Source organism: Dromiciops gliroides, chromosome 4, assembly GCF_019393635.1.
Source record: "Dromiciops gliroides isolate mDroGli1 chromosome 4, mDroGli1.pri, whole genome shotgun sequence".
NCBI lineage: Eukaryota > Metazoa > Chordata > Mammalia > Microbiotheria > Microbiotheriidae > Dromiciops > Dromiciops gliroides.
In genome coordinates, this window is record NC_057864.1 from 328,475,999 (window position 1) to 328,494,836 (window position 18,838).

Genomic DNA, 18,838 nt, shown 5'->3' on the forward strand with positions numbered 1-18,838 from the left:
AACTCTAAAGGGCACAATTTCAAACCACTAAAAATAATTTTTGCAATTCCCTTTTCCATAGATTTAAGGGAAACTCTCAGTGCCTATAGAATGGTAATCAAAAGAGTTGGAAAGTCAAAAAGAAACCAATAATACTAATAACTATTTTTAGAAAGATTTTATATAGCCAGAAAATATTTTTCCATATAAGAAAAGGATAATGTGAATACACTCTGTCAGCAGGAGATTATAAGAATAGTTTTGGAGCTTTTTATGGTGGGAGAGCAGGGAGTAGAGTAAGGCCTTGTGAAAAACAAGGGCCAGGCCCTCTACAAAGGCAGCTTGACATGAGGAAAAAAGCATTGGGTCATTGGAGAAGGTAGGTTTGAATAAATAATTAACTTAATTAATTATTTACTACCTGTGTGCTTGAGGGCAAACCATTTCCCCTCTCTGGCCTCCCATTATTTCTCCTTATTTTTGCTACTAGTGTCCCTTTTCTTTCAGCAACCCAGGCAAGAAACTTCAAAGGTAACTCTTCTCCTTCCTTAGCTACCCTAATCCAAACAGTCATCAGGTAGATGAGGTTTTCAGGAGGATTAACCCCTCTGGTATGAGGGCTGCTGAGCCCTTTTCAAGGTGGTTTATCCACCTTTGGTGTACACCTGATTCACCTAACCTGTGGCTCCAAGAAGCTATAGCATGTGCAGCAGTCACACCCTGGTAAAGCATCTTGACAGAAGGACTGCACCAGGTTGAGGTAACCGTCAGGCCTCAAAAACTGTTGGTGAGCTGGCAGGATGTCTTCCTCAAGCATGTGAAGCCTTTCCCTGGAGGAATATACAGATGAGAACAATCTACTATGAAGGCGGCTGAATTAGGTGCTGTGGAGCACTTAGAGCTTAGTCAGGCCTCAAACATGCCAAGGTCATCAACTGCACTCTGGGCCACTGTCAGTTGCCTTGACTTCTGTCCTGCCACTGGACTTCAATGCTTCAGGAAGAAAGAATGAGGCTGATGACTTTGGGCAACTCTGCCTCACTTAAATCCAATTCAAACATGAGTCAAGACATCACCCATAATGTCACTGGTCCTCTTCAAAAATGAAGGATAGACAACAACTTCCACAATATACATCCCCATTCGTCCTTTTCTTTCCATTCCCACTGTCACCACCCTAGTTCAGGTGCTCAATTCCTCTCCTCTGTCATCAGTGATCATGATCCCAAAACAACTGACCTCTTATAGTACTTTAAGATCTGCAGGGGCAGCTAGGTGGCCCAGTGGATAGAGCACTGGCCCTGCATTCAGGACGACCTGAGTTCAAATCCAGCTTCAGACACTTAACAATTACTAGCTGTGTGACCCTGGGCAAATCACTTCACCCCAATTGCCTCACACACGCACACAAAAAAAAGATCTGCAAAACACTGCTTTATAATTTGCCTCACTTGATCCTGATAACAGCCCCATGAGGTAAAGGCTACATGTGTTATTATCCACATTTCACAGATAAAGAAACTGAGGCTCTCAAAATGATTTTCACAAGCCTGCACATCTAAATTTGAACCCAGGACTTCCTAACTTCAAATACAGAGCTATCTATCCACTCTTCCATGAAGGAACGATATGCTGAGGGGGACAATGTAACTCTGTTACTCTGTTGTCAATAAACCTTTGGTGGCTACCCATTGCCTACTAAATAAAGTCCAAAGTCCTTAATTTGCCAAACAAAGTACTCCATACTCTGGGTCATATCTACATGTCCAGCCTTACCTTCTACTGATCCCCTTTGTGTATCCTATGCAACATCATAACTAGGCTCCTATTTTCTAACCATGTATTGGGTTTTTCTACTTCTATTACTTAGTACATGACTAGAATGCACTATACCTATCTCTACCCATACTTCAAATACTAGTTTGGCCATTTTCCAACATGACTTTCTATTTTCCAGTCAAAGGTATGACATCTCCCTCCAATGAACTCTCAAGCACCTTGTTTATATCTCTTTATGCACTAAAAAAATCTATTTTGTATTATGTGTGTGTGATTCCTCACCTCTCAATTATAATTCACTTCTAGAATAAGATCGTGTCTTATTCATCTTCAGTCTCCCTCAGTGCCTCCACTAGTAACTTACAATAATCCAATAAATATTTGCAGAATGAATTAATCAAGTAAATGTGAATCTCATATGTTTGTTCAACAGTTCATTATTTAGGCTACTTAACATAGCACTATGCTTAGGTTCCATAGAAGACACTGTAAAGCATAGTTACTACCCTCAAGAAGCCTATATTCTGCAAGAAAAAGGCATGTTAAAAGTCAAATGATACAATAAATAATATAAAATACAAGGTGGAATGTGATCATATTAATAAAAAGTAAGTAGTAGTAGAAGCAGTCAGTGTTTGGGGTTCTGAGAAGGAGAAGATAACTATGGCTGGTATAGCCAAGTAAATCTTCATGGAGGAGTGGATAATGAGCTGGGCCTTAAAGGATGAATAGGACTTAGATAGATAATGACAAAAGAAGAAACAGCATGAACAAGAGCTGAAGAAAAATAGTCCAACAGTGTACATGCTATATTCTGGATTTAGTAAGTAGACAAACCAGACTGAATCTACAAGGTTGGTGTACAGAAGTAACAGGAGGAAGATATGGTTTGAAAAATAGATTGAGGCCAGATTGCAGAGAATCTGGTGTGCCAGATCACAAAACTAGAGTCTATGGGCAAAGGGAGGCCACTTAATTTGTTCATCCAGGAAATAAAATTATGAGATTGGCCATTAAAGAATGAATATTCATTAGGTTGGATAAGAAAAAAGAAGACACTAGAGGCAAAGAAATCTATTAGAAAATCATTGAAGTAATCTAGGGGTGAGATGATGAAGGTCTGAGCTAGAGTAGGGATTTTTTTAAAAGGAATGTATATAAGATCTATTATGAAGCAAGGGTGTACAAGCCTTGACCTCAATAAAATCATAAAGCATAAAAAATTGTATTTTAGTACAAAAGCCAAGAAATGATTGAGGGGTCCATTTTCTCTATCCATTCATTTCATAGGCATGTAATATAAAGATGATGTGATCACGGTACAATGGGAGTCATCAGGAGAGCACCCCTAATCTGCTGGACTAAAGAATGTCCCCTAACTCTCTGAGCATGTGACCCAGCCCACTGCTCAAGAACATTTGAAACCACAGACTTCTAGTTGGTCCCTGTGGGGGCACAGTGTTGAAAAGGACGGCCACTGAACAGCAAGAGCTGCCCTCTTGGTAAGCTCTAGAGGAAAAAAACAACTTCCAATTTTGCTCTCTCCTCTCTTTTGAATGTGTACCTTGGAAGCACTTTAAGTTTTGCAAAGCTCTTTATACACATTATCTCAATTGACAGATGAGAAGTCCATCCACCACAGAACTTAGCAGAGTATTATTAATTCAATTCAATTCAACAAACTTTTATTAAGCACCTACTATGTGATACCATACTTCCCTAAAAGGGAAGCTTTGATGTGGATTCTCCAAAGCCATGCCAGTGAAGTGCAAGTTCTAATATTAATTGACATTTACTTAGTATCTTAAATTGACATTTACATAGTATCTTTGCCAAACACCTCACCTACATTATCTCATTCTATTCACTCAGTAAACCTATGATGGAACAGAACAATGGATAAGGAAACTGAGACTCAGAGAGATTAAACAATTTTCCTAGAGTTGTGAAGCTAGTAATCTCAAGTAGGACATGAACCAGGAAAATCTAGAATATACACTTTAATGGCTTGTCCATGGATTATATTCCTATCATATCATTTTTATGCTCAATGTGCTATTTCATGAGTGTATTTTGTCCCCTTCAATTCAAAAAAAACATTTGCTAAATCCCTATTAGGTGAAAGGTACATAGGGATATTGGCACTAAATAACTGGTAGTGATAAAGACAAAAATAAAACAGTCCTACCCCTCTACAGACTTCCATTCTACTTAGCCTTCTTTTAAGAAAACCATGTTGTTTTTTTCTGCCTCCAGGGTACCTATTCTAGCATTCTGCAACAACAGGTGCTCTACAAATCCATTCATTCATTTTTTTTTTCATTCAGAAGCTACTTCTTGATTATCAAGCATGTGCAAGTTAATGGGGCTGCTATATGTTGGAAATGAGAGTGATTACAATCTTACTGCACAGAAATGACTACAAAACAGCAGCATATATGGTATTAGTTACACGGCATAAGCAAAAAAAAGGATATCTTGCTTCTGGACAAAAGATAATCAGAGATTAACTTTATGGCAAAAGTAGCATTTGAGCTGGGTGCTTCAAGAATGACTAGGATTTATTCAATGTGGATATTTGACAAAACTTGGTAAGTGGAAAGAAAGAATGGCATTAACCAAGATTTGCTGGTAGTTAAGTACCTGACATACTTTGAGAACATACTTCTGGAATACTGGATTCACAAAGGGAAGTGGGGTGAAATGAGGTTGGGCACTAGATAATGGAATCTCTTAAATGTCAAGCTAAGGAATGGTTTTACCCAGGAGCCATTAAGTCATTAAGAGGGAGTATGATCGGTTAAAAGCAGTGTATTGGAGTACTAATCTGGTGGGGCATGCAGGTCATGTAAAGAACTATGTGGGGGCAGCTAGGTGGCGCAGTGGATAGAGCACCGGCCCTGGAGTCAGGAGTACCTGAGTTCAAATCCGGCCTCAGACACTTAACACTTACTAGCTGTGTGACCCTGGGCAAGTCACTTAACCCCAATTGCCTCACTAAAAAAAAAAAAAAAAAAAAGAACTATGTGCATGTAAGGACACATTATTACCTACTGTTTTCTCTGTCACCTGATCACTTCTGTCTCACCATTCATTCTATTCATGAAGCATTTATTAAATGCTAAAGTATCCTCAGTTCTGTTATAGGACCACAGGGAATACCAGGTGCTTACAATCTAGTTGATAAGATGATGATATAAAGGGAAAAATCAATAACCAGGATGGATTTAAGTATATCTTCAAAATACCTTACTTCAGGGGGCAGCTAGGTGGTGCAGTGGATAAAGCACCTGCACAGAATTCAGGAGGACCTGAGTTCAAATCCAGCCTCAGACACTTGATACTTACTAGATATGTGACCCTGGGTGAGTCACTTAACCCTCACTGCCCCAACCCCCCAAAAATACTTTACTTCAGAAATAAGAATTAAAACACTTTCAACTTTATATTAGAGAAATTTTGATTATTACGTATTCAGGCACAATGAGATTATAAATTACTGTGCATCCTACAAATAGTGCCTATGACAAATGAAAACAACCATATTCACTCCCTTTCATACATAAAAATAATAATTGTTATTATTAATAATATATTTACGAAACACTTTAAGGTCTACAGTGTGCCTTCCTCACAACAACCCTGTGAAGCAGGTAGTATGTTGTTATTAACTCCATTTTTCAAATGGGGAGATTGAGACTCAAAGTCACAGGGACTCAAATCCAGTTTCTCCAATTTAAGATTTGGTATTTTCTCCATTGTTCTCTTCAACAATAAGAACACCATTCAAGGCAATTTATAAGTGATTTCTAGATTGAGTGAGTAGTCATAATTGTATATATGTGCACAAACCCATACGTGCTATACATCTTCCTCCTCACTTATAACCACTTCTCTTCTACTCAACCTTTTATACCAGTATTCATCATGTTTTATCCTACTTATTTTTTTCAGTCCATATCCTGTTACTGTTCCTTTAATCAAGGGTAACTTGTTTTAGACAGAAGTGCATCTCTATCTTATCTCCTTCCAACTTTGCCAGTTAGATAAGTCTGCATAAATATATTATAAATGAAATAAACCATTGTAAATTATACATAGTATTCTAAGACATTAAACAGGCTGAAGTCATTGACCTACTTGTAGGAACAAGAATATAGAGAGCACTCCACTAACCTGTCAAGTATCAGCTGCCCAATCATCATGCTTCCATGGAACCCTGAGCTCATCATCAGGTGCATTTTCTCCAACTATGCAGATTGAAGATCATCTATACCTTTTCATCCTATGTAATTCTTGGCTACATTCTCTCAGATATTCTCCAGAGAGGAACTACCTAATATGTTGGAGGCCTTATACTAGGACAGGGGTTCTTGGTGTGTGGGTGTGTGTGGGTGTGTGTGTATGTGTGTGTTTGTCTAGAGCCTATGGACTCCTTTGGCAATCTGGTGAAGCCCATGGACTCTTCAAAATGTTTTCAAATCCATAAAATAAAATGTATAGGATTAACATGAAAACAATTATATTGAAATAAAGATTTCTTTAAAGATCTTTTTCTCATTCAAGAGACCCCCTACAAGCTATGCAAACACCAGGTTAAGAACCCCTTATTTTAGAATTGGAGTGTTTTTATACATGTGTATGTGTTTATAGATTCATATATAGATGATAGAGAGATAGAGAGATAGATAGATAGACAGACAGATAGATGATAGACAGAGTGTTGTTGTTTTTTTCATAAGTCTAGGACTCTGGCTGTCTAACTGGAATCCTTCATTCTCACTATATAAATGACCTACCCCTTTTTCCCAGTCATTCATTTCCTTGATGACTCTTTTTTGCCATTTCTTGTGTGTAGATCAACCACAGCTTGTCACTATGTTGCCTTCTAGTTACTACAAATAACCATCTTATCTGTTGATAACTTAGCTTTTGGAAAGCTTCTTAAGAGCACTTGGCTATAGTCATATGAAAAAACGTTCTAAATCACTATTGAAACAACTCTGAGGTATTGCCTTACACCTATCAGACTGGCTAATATGACAGAAAAGGAAAATGGTCAATTGTGGAGGGGATGTGGGAAAATTGGTGCACTAATGCACCAATGTACATTTGGTTCACAATTGTGAACCGATCCAACCATTATTAAGAGCAATTTGGAACTATGCCCAAAGGGATATAAAATTGCATATTCTTTGATCCAGCAACACCACTACTAGGTCTATATCACAAAGAGGTCCAAAGAGAGAGACAGAGACAGGGAGACAGAGAGAGAGACAGAGACAGAGAGACAGAGAGAGAGACCTATTTGTTCAAAAATATTTATAGTAGCTCTTTTTGTGGTAGCAAAGAATTAGAAATTGAGGAGATAGTCAACTGGGGAATAGCTAGACAAGATATCTGTTTGTAATGTAATTGTGCAATATGAAATGACAAGCAGGATGAACTAATACAAAGTGAACTAATGCAAAGTGAAGTGAGCGGAACCAGGAAAACATTGTATACAATCAGCAAAACTGTATAATAAACTGCGAAAGACTTAGTTCTTCTACAATGATCCAAGACAATTTCAAAGGATTCATGATGAAAAATATTATCCACCTCCAGAAAAATAACTAATGGGGTCTGAATGCAGATCACACTATTTTTGACTTTCTCTATTTTTTGGTTGCTTTTTGGTCTCTGTTTTCTTTCACAACATGACCAATATGAAAATGTTTTGCATGATTGCACATGTATTACCTACACATCAAACTATTTACTGTCTCAGAGAGGGGGGAAGAGAATGAGACAGAGGGCATTTGCAAAACAAAATTTTGAAAAAGAATGCTAACACTTTACATGTAATTGGGGGACAATATTATTTAAAAAAAAAAAGAAAGAAAGAAAAGAAAGAAAAAGAACCAAAACTAACTTGTCCGTAGTGATAGGGGGAATAAGCCTTGGAAGTGGGTTTTAAACACAGATCCTGTGATTCCAGGTCTTTCCCCTGTACCATATGGCCTCCCTACGGAAAAGTCTGTAACCCTTATTATTCCCAGTCTGTCTCCCATCTTTATACTAACCAGGTCTGACTCTTCTTACATTACTAGATCAAATGAAATCAAATGCATTCAAGGTTATATATCCATAGACTATATGATGTTCAGAGAACATATAGGAGAAAGTGGCAAAATGTTTGCTAAAAGGTAAGACAGGTTCATGGTGGATGTCCAAATCAAATGCAGCCTCCTCAATGAATGCTTTCCCTGACATGTAAAAGAAAATTATATTTCCCCCTCCTGGAAACTCAATGAGCAGTTTATATCTCTAATGTGCTTAGTTTCTATTCTGGATAAATTCATTTGCCTATATATCCTATCCGCTCAACAAGACAGTAAGCTCCTTACAGATACAACCTACCACTTATTCCAGGAATTAAGGCACTCTCACCCAGCCTATAGCTGCTCATATATTGCTTCCTAGCTATTCCTATTTGTAGATTTTTGTCTCCCCAGATAAATGATAAGCTTCTTTGAAAGTGGAAGTGGGCATATTACTTCATCTGGATCCACTGATGGTACCCAGTAAAGTGCAACTAGTTGTTGTTCAATCATTTCAGTCATATCCTAACACTCTGTGACCCCATTTTGGGTTTTTCAATAAAGATACTAGAGAGGTTTGCCATTCCCTGCAAAGTGGATCCAGTGGATTCATTCTGTCAGGAAATCAGAGGTTAAGTGACTTGGCCATGGTCGCATAGCAAAGAAGTGTCTGAGGCTAGATTTGAAGTCAGGCCTTCCTGACTCTAGACCCAGTGTTCTATCCACTGAGCTAGCAGCTGCCTGTCTTTCAGCTGCATCTAGTTGGCACTCATTAGATACTTGAAGTGAATAAATCCATAACACTGAGACCTCAACCTAGTGACTAAAGAATAGGGATAGAAATCAGCACTAAACTTGTATTTTCCCTGTTAAAAAGAACCCCTAGATAAGAAAACTTTCTAGTCCAAGGTCACACTGCCAGTATATTAGAGGCAAAATCTGATCTGAAGCCAGGAAGTCATATGGCCTAGGGATAGATACTAGTTAATCAACCATTCAAAAAGCATTTCCTAAGCAACTACTATGTGCCAGATATTGATCTAAATGCTAAGGATCCAAAAACAAATACACCCTGCCCTCAAGAAGTTTATATTCTATTCTATCTGGAGAAACAACATGTATACATATTAAGCAGATATGTAAATATATATGAAGTAAGAAATAGTAAGTTAAGTCTGTAATGTTAGTCAAAAACATTAATGTTATGAATTAAATTTGGCTGGAAAGTTCCATGCATTCAGTATTTCTAGATCAGGAGAACTCTGAATGATGTCCTGATAATGGAATGTACTATCTTTATAAATACAAACTCAATGGCAGGATAATTCAGCTGAAGTGGAGGTGGGTTAGTGCAACCCAATAGATCTGAGCAGAATTGTTGAAAATTATCTTTAATGTTCCTTATAAGAGTTTTTCCAAGACCATTCAAAACAAGGGCTTTCTTTTTTGACCTCTCTCATCCATGGTATTACACTGAGGTGGAAAGTTGATTGAGCCATTCATTAATGTGGCCATAATGTAATCAAGTCTGAACTCATTCCAAAGGGGATCATCACATCAAGATGGGGGATAAAAGGCTGGCTTATCATTTACTTCCACAAATAACCTGGGTAGGAGCGCAGAGAGATGCTAGTTGTCACTCATCTTACACATGCTAATAAGCATGTTTGACCAAAAAAAAAAAAAGTATGCTGTAGGGCCTCACATAGCAATCAAATAGCAGTTATCTCTACCCTCCTCTCCCCATCTGGGTTGTGTTCAGACATCATGGTCCATTGGCCTCTTGGTCTCTGGGTACATTAGCACAGGATACAGGCTGTCTGTACACAAAGTAGGACTTTGTCTTATGCCCTCACAGTTTTTCCATCAATTAAAAGAGGGCATCTTGGGATACCCCACCACCCCCCCTTGCTATTTTCTTTACACTCTTTTGGCCAAACCATTCATAAAGTAAAATCTGGGATCATTTCTGAGCTCCTTGGTCATGCCCTGATTAGTATACATGCTTAATATACACAGGTTGGCTTTTTTCCCATTATAATTTTAAACTTGGTATGTTCAGGTATGCAATTTGTGCCCCATATTCCTCGAGTTTCTGATGGATAAGGATTATTGTATGTCTTCTTTCCTCAATGAGACAAGTTCCTGGTTTTTAAAATTTGTAGTGCTGGGGCGGCTAGGTGGTACAGTGGATAAAGCACTGGACCCTGGAGTCAGGAGTACCTGAGTTCAAATCGGCCTCAGACACTTAACACTTACTAGCTGTGTGACCCTGGGCAAGTCACTTAACCCCAATTGCCTCACTAAAAAAAAAAAATCTGTAGTGCTTATGTGGAGATAGTGATACCCACCAGAGGTAGAATTTCCTTTTTCCCCATTTGAAACTTCTTAGTATGCCCTTGGGACTAGAAGGAGCTTTTATGACCAAATATTTCATTCCCTAATAATAAAATAGGGGCAGTGGAAGCTTTTGGATCCTGTGGGTTTGTTTACCTCTTGATGTCCCCTTAGAGTTACAGCATGTAGGGAAAACCAGTGACACTGGACCCTCCCCCACATGATTTGAAATTGACACCATCGTTTTACAAGTGGGAAAATCACTCACTTAAATCTACCAAACCTTAGATTTCACACAGGAAAATTATTCATCAGGTTTACCCCAAGGACCTAGAATTAAATTATCGTTACCAGTAAAATTGCATTTTCGTTTGTAAAGAATGGGATATGTGCATTTTAGTTTAACTATAATAACTGTTTTTTGAACAACAAGGACAAAAAAAAGTCTCTTAGTTTTGCTTCCTCAGGAGAACTTAGTAGAAATTTCTGGTCATCCCTAAAAAGTCAAGATCTTAAAACATTTAGGGAAAGCCTGAAGACAAAGAGTTTATATACATAGAATCTGCACATCATCTTGTAAACAGCTTTTTAGAGTCACGGGATCTCCTCCATAGAACTTTAGAGTTGTTATGGCATGGCAACTTTTCCCCGGTGCCCTAGCTCATAATGCCTTCTCTTCTAAGATTACATTCTATCTACTATACAATATATCTTGGGATTTACCTAGTTATAATCATGTTGTCTTCCCCATTAGTTTATGAGTTCATTGCTGGGCAGGAAATGTTTGGGATTTTTTTTGCCTTTGTTTCCCAGAGTTCAGCACAGTAACTGGCATACAGTAGGTGCTTAATAAATGGTTCTTCATCAAAACCAACTGGCTCTGGAATCAGAGGACTAAGGTTCATATCTGCCACTGACCCTCACTACCTGTGTGACCATAGGCAAATCCCCTTAACCTCCTGAGGCCGCAATTATCTCATTTTTATTTCTGAGAGATCTCAAAAAAAATATCTCTAAGAGCCTTTGTAGCTTTAGATTTGTAATCCTTAGGAGTCCTTTCACTCAGAATTTTTCAGGGCAAATCATTTCTCCTTCACCAAGATCAATGAATACAGGAAACAACTGAGTGTGCATCCTTACAAGGGTTTTCTTTTATTTGTTGTTGTTATTATTGTTTTTATTAATGGCAGTAGGGTTAAAAATTCAATACCATCAATGGTACTAAATGAAGACATCCTTTCACTCAACAAAACATTCCCCATATCAGTTTTGAAGTTGGCAATTACACTTTCATGAGACCTTTTACACTATTCACCTGTTTTTTCACTCACATGGCCAACCATCTTAGGTAAAGCACTCCATGACTAGTCACCCATAGTAATCTTAACAGTCCTCTCTAACTGGTCTCCCTATTCTAAGCAATTCTCCAAGTAAATGCTAATTTAATATTCCTAAATCATAGTTGGCCATGTCACTTCCTTGCTCAAATTTTAGTCGATTCTTAGAGACTCTAAGATCAGGAAGGACATATTCAGACTTCTAATCTTGTTCCCCACCTATATTTTGAGATTTATTTCATATTATTTTCTTTGAAATACTCTACTTTTTTGTTAAGAGGAAGCTAGGTGGCACAAGAAATAGAGTGTAGGCCCCAAATCAGGAAGACTTCCGGAGTTCAAATCTAGTCTCAGACATTTACGAGCTGTGTGACCCTAGGCAAGTCATGTTTGCCTTGGTTTCCTCGTCTGTAAAAAGGGCCGAAAAAGAAAATGACAAAGCACTCTATTATCTTTGCCAAGAAAACCCCAAATAGGATTACAAAGAGTCAGACACAACTGAACAAACAACAAACTTTTTGTTAACTTGGCCTACTGGTTTATAGCATTCCTAGCTTCCTTTGAGGAAAAGTGCAGGTGATGACTCCTAAATGAAATTTTTCTGATCCTCTCAGTTTTAGTGCTCTCACTTCTAAAATTACTTGAATTACATAAATGTTTTATAAGTAAATGTGCACCTTCCCAGTACACTGTAAGCTCCTTGACAACAAGTACTATTTGGTTACTATTTATTCTGTCTTTGGATTCCCAGCATCTAGCAGACTGCATTTAGTAGGTACTTCAGAAACACATTCTGAATTGTTAAACTAAATTGACTATATAGAATACTGTAGCTTCTTTCCTTATCCAGTTCTCAAATCTGTCGATTCTTTCTATTCCCACTCTTGCACTTTAGTTCAGTCCCTCAACACTTGCAACTGGAACTACTTACAATGTTTCTGGTCTCCCTTTGTGCATTTCCTTCCCCCTCCAATCCATGCTACATGCCTCTGCCTGATAATCTTACTAAAAGTCCACTTTCACCAGGACATACTTCAAAAATTGCTGAGTTCCTCAGAGTCTACATACTAAGGTCCAGACTCCTTAGTTTGGCATTCAAAGACCTCTACAATCTGGTCTCCATCTTTTCCCTTCTCAACCTAATCTCCTAAAACTCCTCAACATGAATTCTCATTCTATTTAGGCTGGTATAAGCACACTCTTTTATAAATACATTTTATATCTTCCTATATTTGCTCACACCACACACACACACACACACCACACACACAGAATACCTTCCCTTCTCCTTGATGACTACTCGAATCTTGCATTCCAAATAGTGCTTCTCCATAAAGACTCCCCTGACCACTACAATGGTTTCTCAATCTTCTAAAACACTGTATCATATACTGTCTGTAGTATCCATTCATATGATACTCATTCTTATTAACAGGCTGGTACTGTTTGTTGTCTAACTTTTCATGTGTATGTATTTTATTTCCCCAACTAAAACTATAAGCTCTTTGAAGGAAGAAAACTATGCGATATACTTCTCATAGGGACTAAACAATATATCTTTTCATTTGGAGTTACTTGATAAATATTTGTTTGATTATTATAAAAGCAAATCTAAGAAAACTGTTCTAAGTACAGATTGTCTCCCACTATTAGAATGACAGATCAATAAGGGTAGAGATTATTTCATTTTGTCTTTGTATCTTAAATGCCAAGCATAGAGGAATGGCATACAATAGGTGAGTGATAAATGACTACTTGATTTACATAACATACTGAAGTCAATGAAAACTGACAACTACTTTGGGGCAGAGGGACCTCTTGAACCAAACAAGAATATTCCAGAAAAAATAAATGAGTGGGGGTTTTTTCCACAGAAAAGCCTATTGATTTGCATAAAAGACTAGTAGTTTGAGACCTTCAAGTATTAATCCCAACACTATGAAGTACATATGTATTTGTGGCTTTGTATATCTCAATTGTTTTTCCTATGGTAATGCATGGGACTTGCCTAGAGTCACATTCATACATTGTCTACAGAATTAACTGACTACCTAAACTTGAAGAAGAGCTTTGATTAGATACATAACAGCTAAATTACCCAATTCACTTTTATGAAAACACTGAAAATATATCATCCTATAAAAATTCAAAGTGTACAGGTGTTCACCAGAGAAGAAGATTAAGCAGATTTCACTGCATAGTAGTCCCAAAAGAGTACAAAAGAATGCAAAATCTTGAGCACTCCATTTGTCAAATGAACAAGGTAGCATTAAACTGAGATGCATAAAGCTGAATTCTTAAGAAAACCATACACTGGAGTCTCAGTGATACAACTAGATTAGTAATCAGGAGCCTGGATTCTGATCCCAAATTTATCATTTAAAAAAATACAATGAACAGATCTCTCTTTACCCTAGTTTTCCTTCATCTATTTTTTTTTTTTTGCCTCATATATGGTCCAGCATTTGGATGTAGACAACGGAGGCTAGACAAAGGTATTTAAGGGCAGAACAGAGTGTCCAAAATTGTCAAAGGAAGAGTAAAGTTCATTGACAGAAGCTAAGAAAATTTCATTAAGATCTTTATCTTAATGAGACAGAATGTCATCTATAGTCATTTTAATTAAAATACAAGTTCCAGGGGCACCTAGGTGGCACAGTGGATAGAGCACCGGCCTTGGAGTCAGGAGGACCTGAGTTCAAATCCGGCCTCAGACACTTAACATTTACTAGCTGTGTGACTCTGGGCAAGTCACTTAACCCCAATTGCCTCACAAAAAAACCAAAACAAACAAAATAAAATACAAGTTCCAATGCTCTCAGTCCTTAAAATTGAACGCATATGTTGACCAACATCTAAGGTCAATGAGAAATTATCCTTCTCTGAGAGACTTTACATAAACAAGGTCCTCCAATGGAATGTTTAAACCTCCCTAATGCAACCAGTGCTTGCAGTGATCAAAAATCAGATAACAGGCTCACTTATCCATGAAGATTTGATAATTTCTGAACCCACTGACATTCCAATTTCATTCCTTTCAAAGGATGTTAACAGACCAAAAAAAAAGTACCTTAAAGTGACAAGCTGAGGGAAGGGAAAGCTCATAAACCCAGTTTTGTTCTGTGTTGTATAAAGTTATTCTATTTGTTAGAACCTCAGAGACCATGTCTTAGCATTTGCTGTTCAAGGGAGCTATTATAAACCAGAGATGATTCTTTGAAGATAAAATGAAAAACTGAGAGGGCCACAGGGTATTGGGTCTTTGAAGTTGAGAATCCAGAGGCCTATAGTGAATTCTTCAGTGAAGAGAAGATATTCATTCACTCTTTAGCATCTCCTAGAAAAGTCTAGACTCTATGTACCAGAAAAGAATCATGGCATTGATTTCTTCCCATTCCTATAACTATCTTTTGGTATTTCTATAATACCTCCTCTGGGTCTCTATCCAACCCTTGACAAAGATGAGTGAGTTCAGAGCTACTTTTCCAATCATTCCTACCATCTGGAATGGCCTTTCTGCATCTTTCTTTCCTCATGAACAGCCCATCTGTTTCTAAACTGCACAGGGAATCACATCCTTGATCCTTTGCATAAGTCTCTTATTTTGCTCCCTCTTCAATTCTTGGTCATAGCATTAGAATCTTCTGTTCCAAACTCCTAGCCTTTCTATATGTTGGCAAATTGGCTGCTTCCTTAAAATATTTTAGCATAATATTTCTTGGAAAAGATGCTTAGCCAAAAAGCTGAAGTGTGCTATTCTCCATGTAAGACAGTACATTGAAAGAAATGCAACCAAAACAAACAAAAAGAAATCAAGGCGTCTTCTGAAATTTGTTTCTTCTAACTAAAAAGTGGGAAAGTCACATGGCTTAAGAAAAAACAGGTTATTTAAAAAGTCATTAGTGGGAGAAAAAACTTCTGGGTATATGGAAATTTCAACTGTGTTAAAGCTGGATGACTCATTGTGATCATTTCCATGGTTTCCTCAAACATGAAATCAAACCAAATCAAATGAAAAAAAAAATTGTAGCAACATTTTCATATACCTGAGGGTATGGAGATGTCCTGGATTTTGATTTTGTGTTTGAGAGGCGGGGTTTGTTCCCCTTTCGGTTGTCAGTTATGGTAGGTGTGGTGTTGGTATAGGAGAAGGATGGTTTGGTGGCTGTGATCTGATCCAATGAGAGTTGTAGTCCTTTATATTCTGTATCTCTGCAAGGAATAAAAAAAGTAGAAACTTCAAATATCCCATAAATAAATTGAATTCATGAGTTTCCTTATTAGAAATAAAAATCTGTGTTTGAAGCAAGTAGAATTTTTTAAGTACTTGAAAAGATGAGAGAAAAAATAGGTAATGATTTCAAATTCCTCACTTTTTCTTGTGCTAATCATAAGAAAGGTATGAAAATCCAACCAACAAATTTAGACTTAGCTATCATACTTATCGAAGAATCATTAAAATATCTGATTAATATAACCTACCCATACGGATTCATAATACATCAGCTTTTATTGTTTTATTATCTTTTCAAGTACAGAAATAACAGATCCAATTCTATTTGTCCTTCTGCAATGTAGCTATTTGATGAGCAAAGATTAAATGATGTACTTTGGGATGTTAATGAAACTATACCAGAAATGAAGTTCCCCCCCAAAAAAATGTCAGTTCCCAGAATATAGATTTCCAAGGACTGCACTGTAGTACTGCTTCAGAATATTACAATAATCATATATGAGTCTCTCCTCTTATCCGCTAACGCAGAAGTGAAAAATCCTCTGAAATGAATAAAAATTTGGAAGACAGAAAAAATATATATTAATAACTCATAGTGACTAGATTACAAGGTCCATTAAGACAGAAGCCATGTCTTTTAAAAACTTTATATGTACTCTGGACTAGGTAAGTACTTAATAAATGTTTGTTGAATCAAGGCTTGTACAAAAACAAAGATGTTATTTATTCCAATATTTTTAGCCAGGCATTTAATGCCATTTCTGCTCTAACTCCTACCTATCCTTTTCCAGTTTTATTTCCTACTATACCTTTCTTTAATTCAAATTGTGTTCTCTGAACATACTTTGCACTCACCAAGCCTTTGCTCACACAATTTTTCCTTCCTGTAATGACCTCCCTATCTCCTTTCCATCAAAAACCTATCTATCCCTCGGGGCCTAAATCAAATCTGATACCTTTGTGAAATCTTTCCTGACTAGCTGCCATTTCATCTTTGTAACCTGTTTTTCATATATATACAACCTGTACAAGACTTTATAAGCTCCTGGAGAGCAGAGACCACATCTCATACATCTTCGCATTTCCTACATCTAGTGATATAGAACCTAGCATATAATAAGTGCTAATAAATATCTGCTGATTACTACTTCCTGTCTCTCTATAACTAAAGAAGAAAACTGGAGGAATAAGAAAGACTTTCAAATTTGAATTCTTTTTCCTAACAGTGCATCTGCTAACCAAATGGTCTGTCTTTGTGAGAGAAGACTCTTGGACAGATCTAAAAAGTCCTATAAAGCACCCAATCACCTCTCTGTCTTCTGATTAACCAGTGTGTAAGTAGGGCAAATGAAGGTTTTGTCTATTGATCATGAGAGTTCACACTAGCCAAGTCAATGAGCTTAGAATCTGCCACAATTTGCCATTTCATCAATAAAACAATGAAAACTACAGAGGAAAAAGTGCCCTGGCTTCTCCTTTACTGGCTTGGCAACCAGGAACATAGCTGTTGTCTCCTGTTTCTAATGTAATTTTACTTGTCAATTTTTTGTATTAAAACACAGAGATAGACATTCCCTTTTAAAGAGGGTACTAGTGTGTATTACTGTGCTTCTTCTGATTGAATTTTTACTCAAGAGCAAAGATCCAAATTGAATATGCTCCGATAGGGAGAGGGAAAGGATTGGTTTATGGTAAAGATTATGAGCTCCTGAAAATGTCTGTGACTAACTCTGAAATGACTACTAAATCTATGTAGCTCAGTCACTATGAGGCCAAAGACAAGGAAGGTAAACAAGGATTAATTTCTCACTTTTACCTTTTCAAGTAATAATTAGCATTTATAGAATGCTTTAAGCTTTGCAACATTCTTTACAAATATTAGCTCATTATAGTATTCACAACAACCCTAGGAGGTAGAAATTATTATTATCCCCATTTTACAGATAAGAAAAATGAGACAGAAAGGTCAAATGATTTGCCCAGAGTTAAGGGACCTGAACTTAGATCTTCCTAACCCCCGGCCCAGCCTTCTATCCACTGTACTATCTAGCTACTTCTGAGTCATAATGAATCATACTCAGATTCCAAGATAAGAACCATCACAAGTTAGATGTGATTTTATAAGTATAGAGAATTCCTGAGTAAAGTATTTTTTTCTACCAGTGTAGGCGGGTACCTTCTCTGCAATTTAAACTCTTAGAGAGTTGCTTAGAGCCCTGAGAGATTAAGTTATCTGCTCAGGTTCACACAGCCAGTGTGTGTCATAGTGCAAAACCTGAACTCTGGTCTTCTTGGCTTCAAGACTAGCTTTCTATCCATTTTGACACATTAATAATTAGAATATTCTAAAATTCTTTCATTATTTCTGGATTCAACACAATTTAATCAGCATTTAATAATACATTTCCACTGTGAGTTTCAAGGACACATGTTTCACCTGTGTGGATACCTCTTCCTGCCCATACTAATCTCAACCCTCCTATAACTCATTAGGGAGTCCCAGTGATTTGCTAAGGCTAAAAAAAAAAAAAAAATTTCATCATGCTACAACCCAACCTGGTGAGGAGCCTCTCTGACCTAAGGTAGGCTGATTTTCTAACCACAGGTATAATCTTTTATGTGGTTCATACTCAAAGCCTTTCCAGTTTGAAAGGACCTGGCAAACTTGTCAGTCAGTCAGTCAGTCAGTCAGTCAGTCAATAAACATTTATTTGTTGTTATTCCGTCGTTTGTCACGTCCAACTCTGAGTGACAGCATTTTGGGGTTGTGTTGAAGATACTGGAGTGGTTTTCCATTTCCTTCTCTAGTTCATTTTGCAGATGAGGAAATTGAGGCAAACAGGGTTTAGTGACTATCCAGGGTCACCCAGCTAGTAAGTGTCTGAGGCCAGATTTGAACTCAGAAAGATGAGTCTTCCTAACCCTAGGCCTGGGACTCTATTCAGTGCACCATCTAGTTGTCCCAGCCTACTAGGCACCAGGCACTGTGCTTGACATCAGGGATAGCAAAAGGGAAAGGCAAAAAGTCAGTCCCTGTCCTTAGGGAGCTCACAATCCACGGAGGTACCCTTCAAAAAGTCATCACCCCC

The 18,838-nt window shown here is 37.5% G+C and overlaps 1 protein-coding gene across 1 annotated transcript in view; it reads right to left on the reverse strand.

Moving 5' to 3' along the window:
• The window catches only part of SIM1 (SIM bHLH transcription factor 1), an 81,046-nt gene that overhangs the window by 20,355 nt on the left and 41,853 nt on the right, over positions 1 to 18,838 (reverse strand). Inside the window, exon 9 of the mRNA XM_043963271.1 lies at positions 15,562 to 15,727. Coding sequence (XP_043819206.1) covers positions 15,562 to 15,727 — 166 coding nt within the window. The remainder of the gene's footprint in view (positions 1 to 15,561; positions 15,728 to 18,838) is intronic.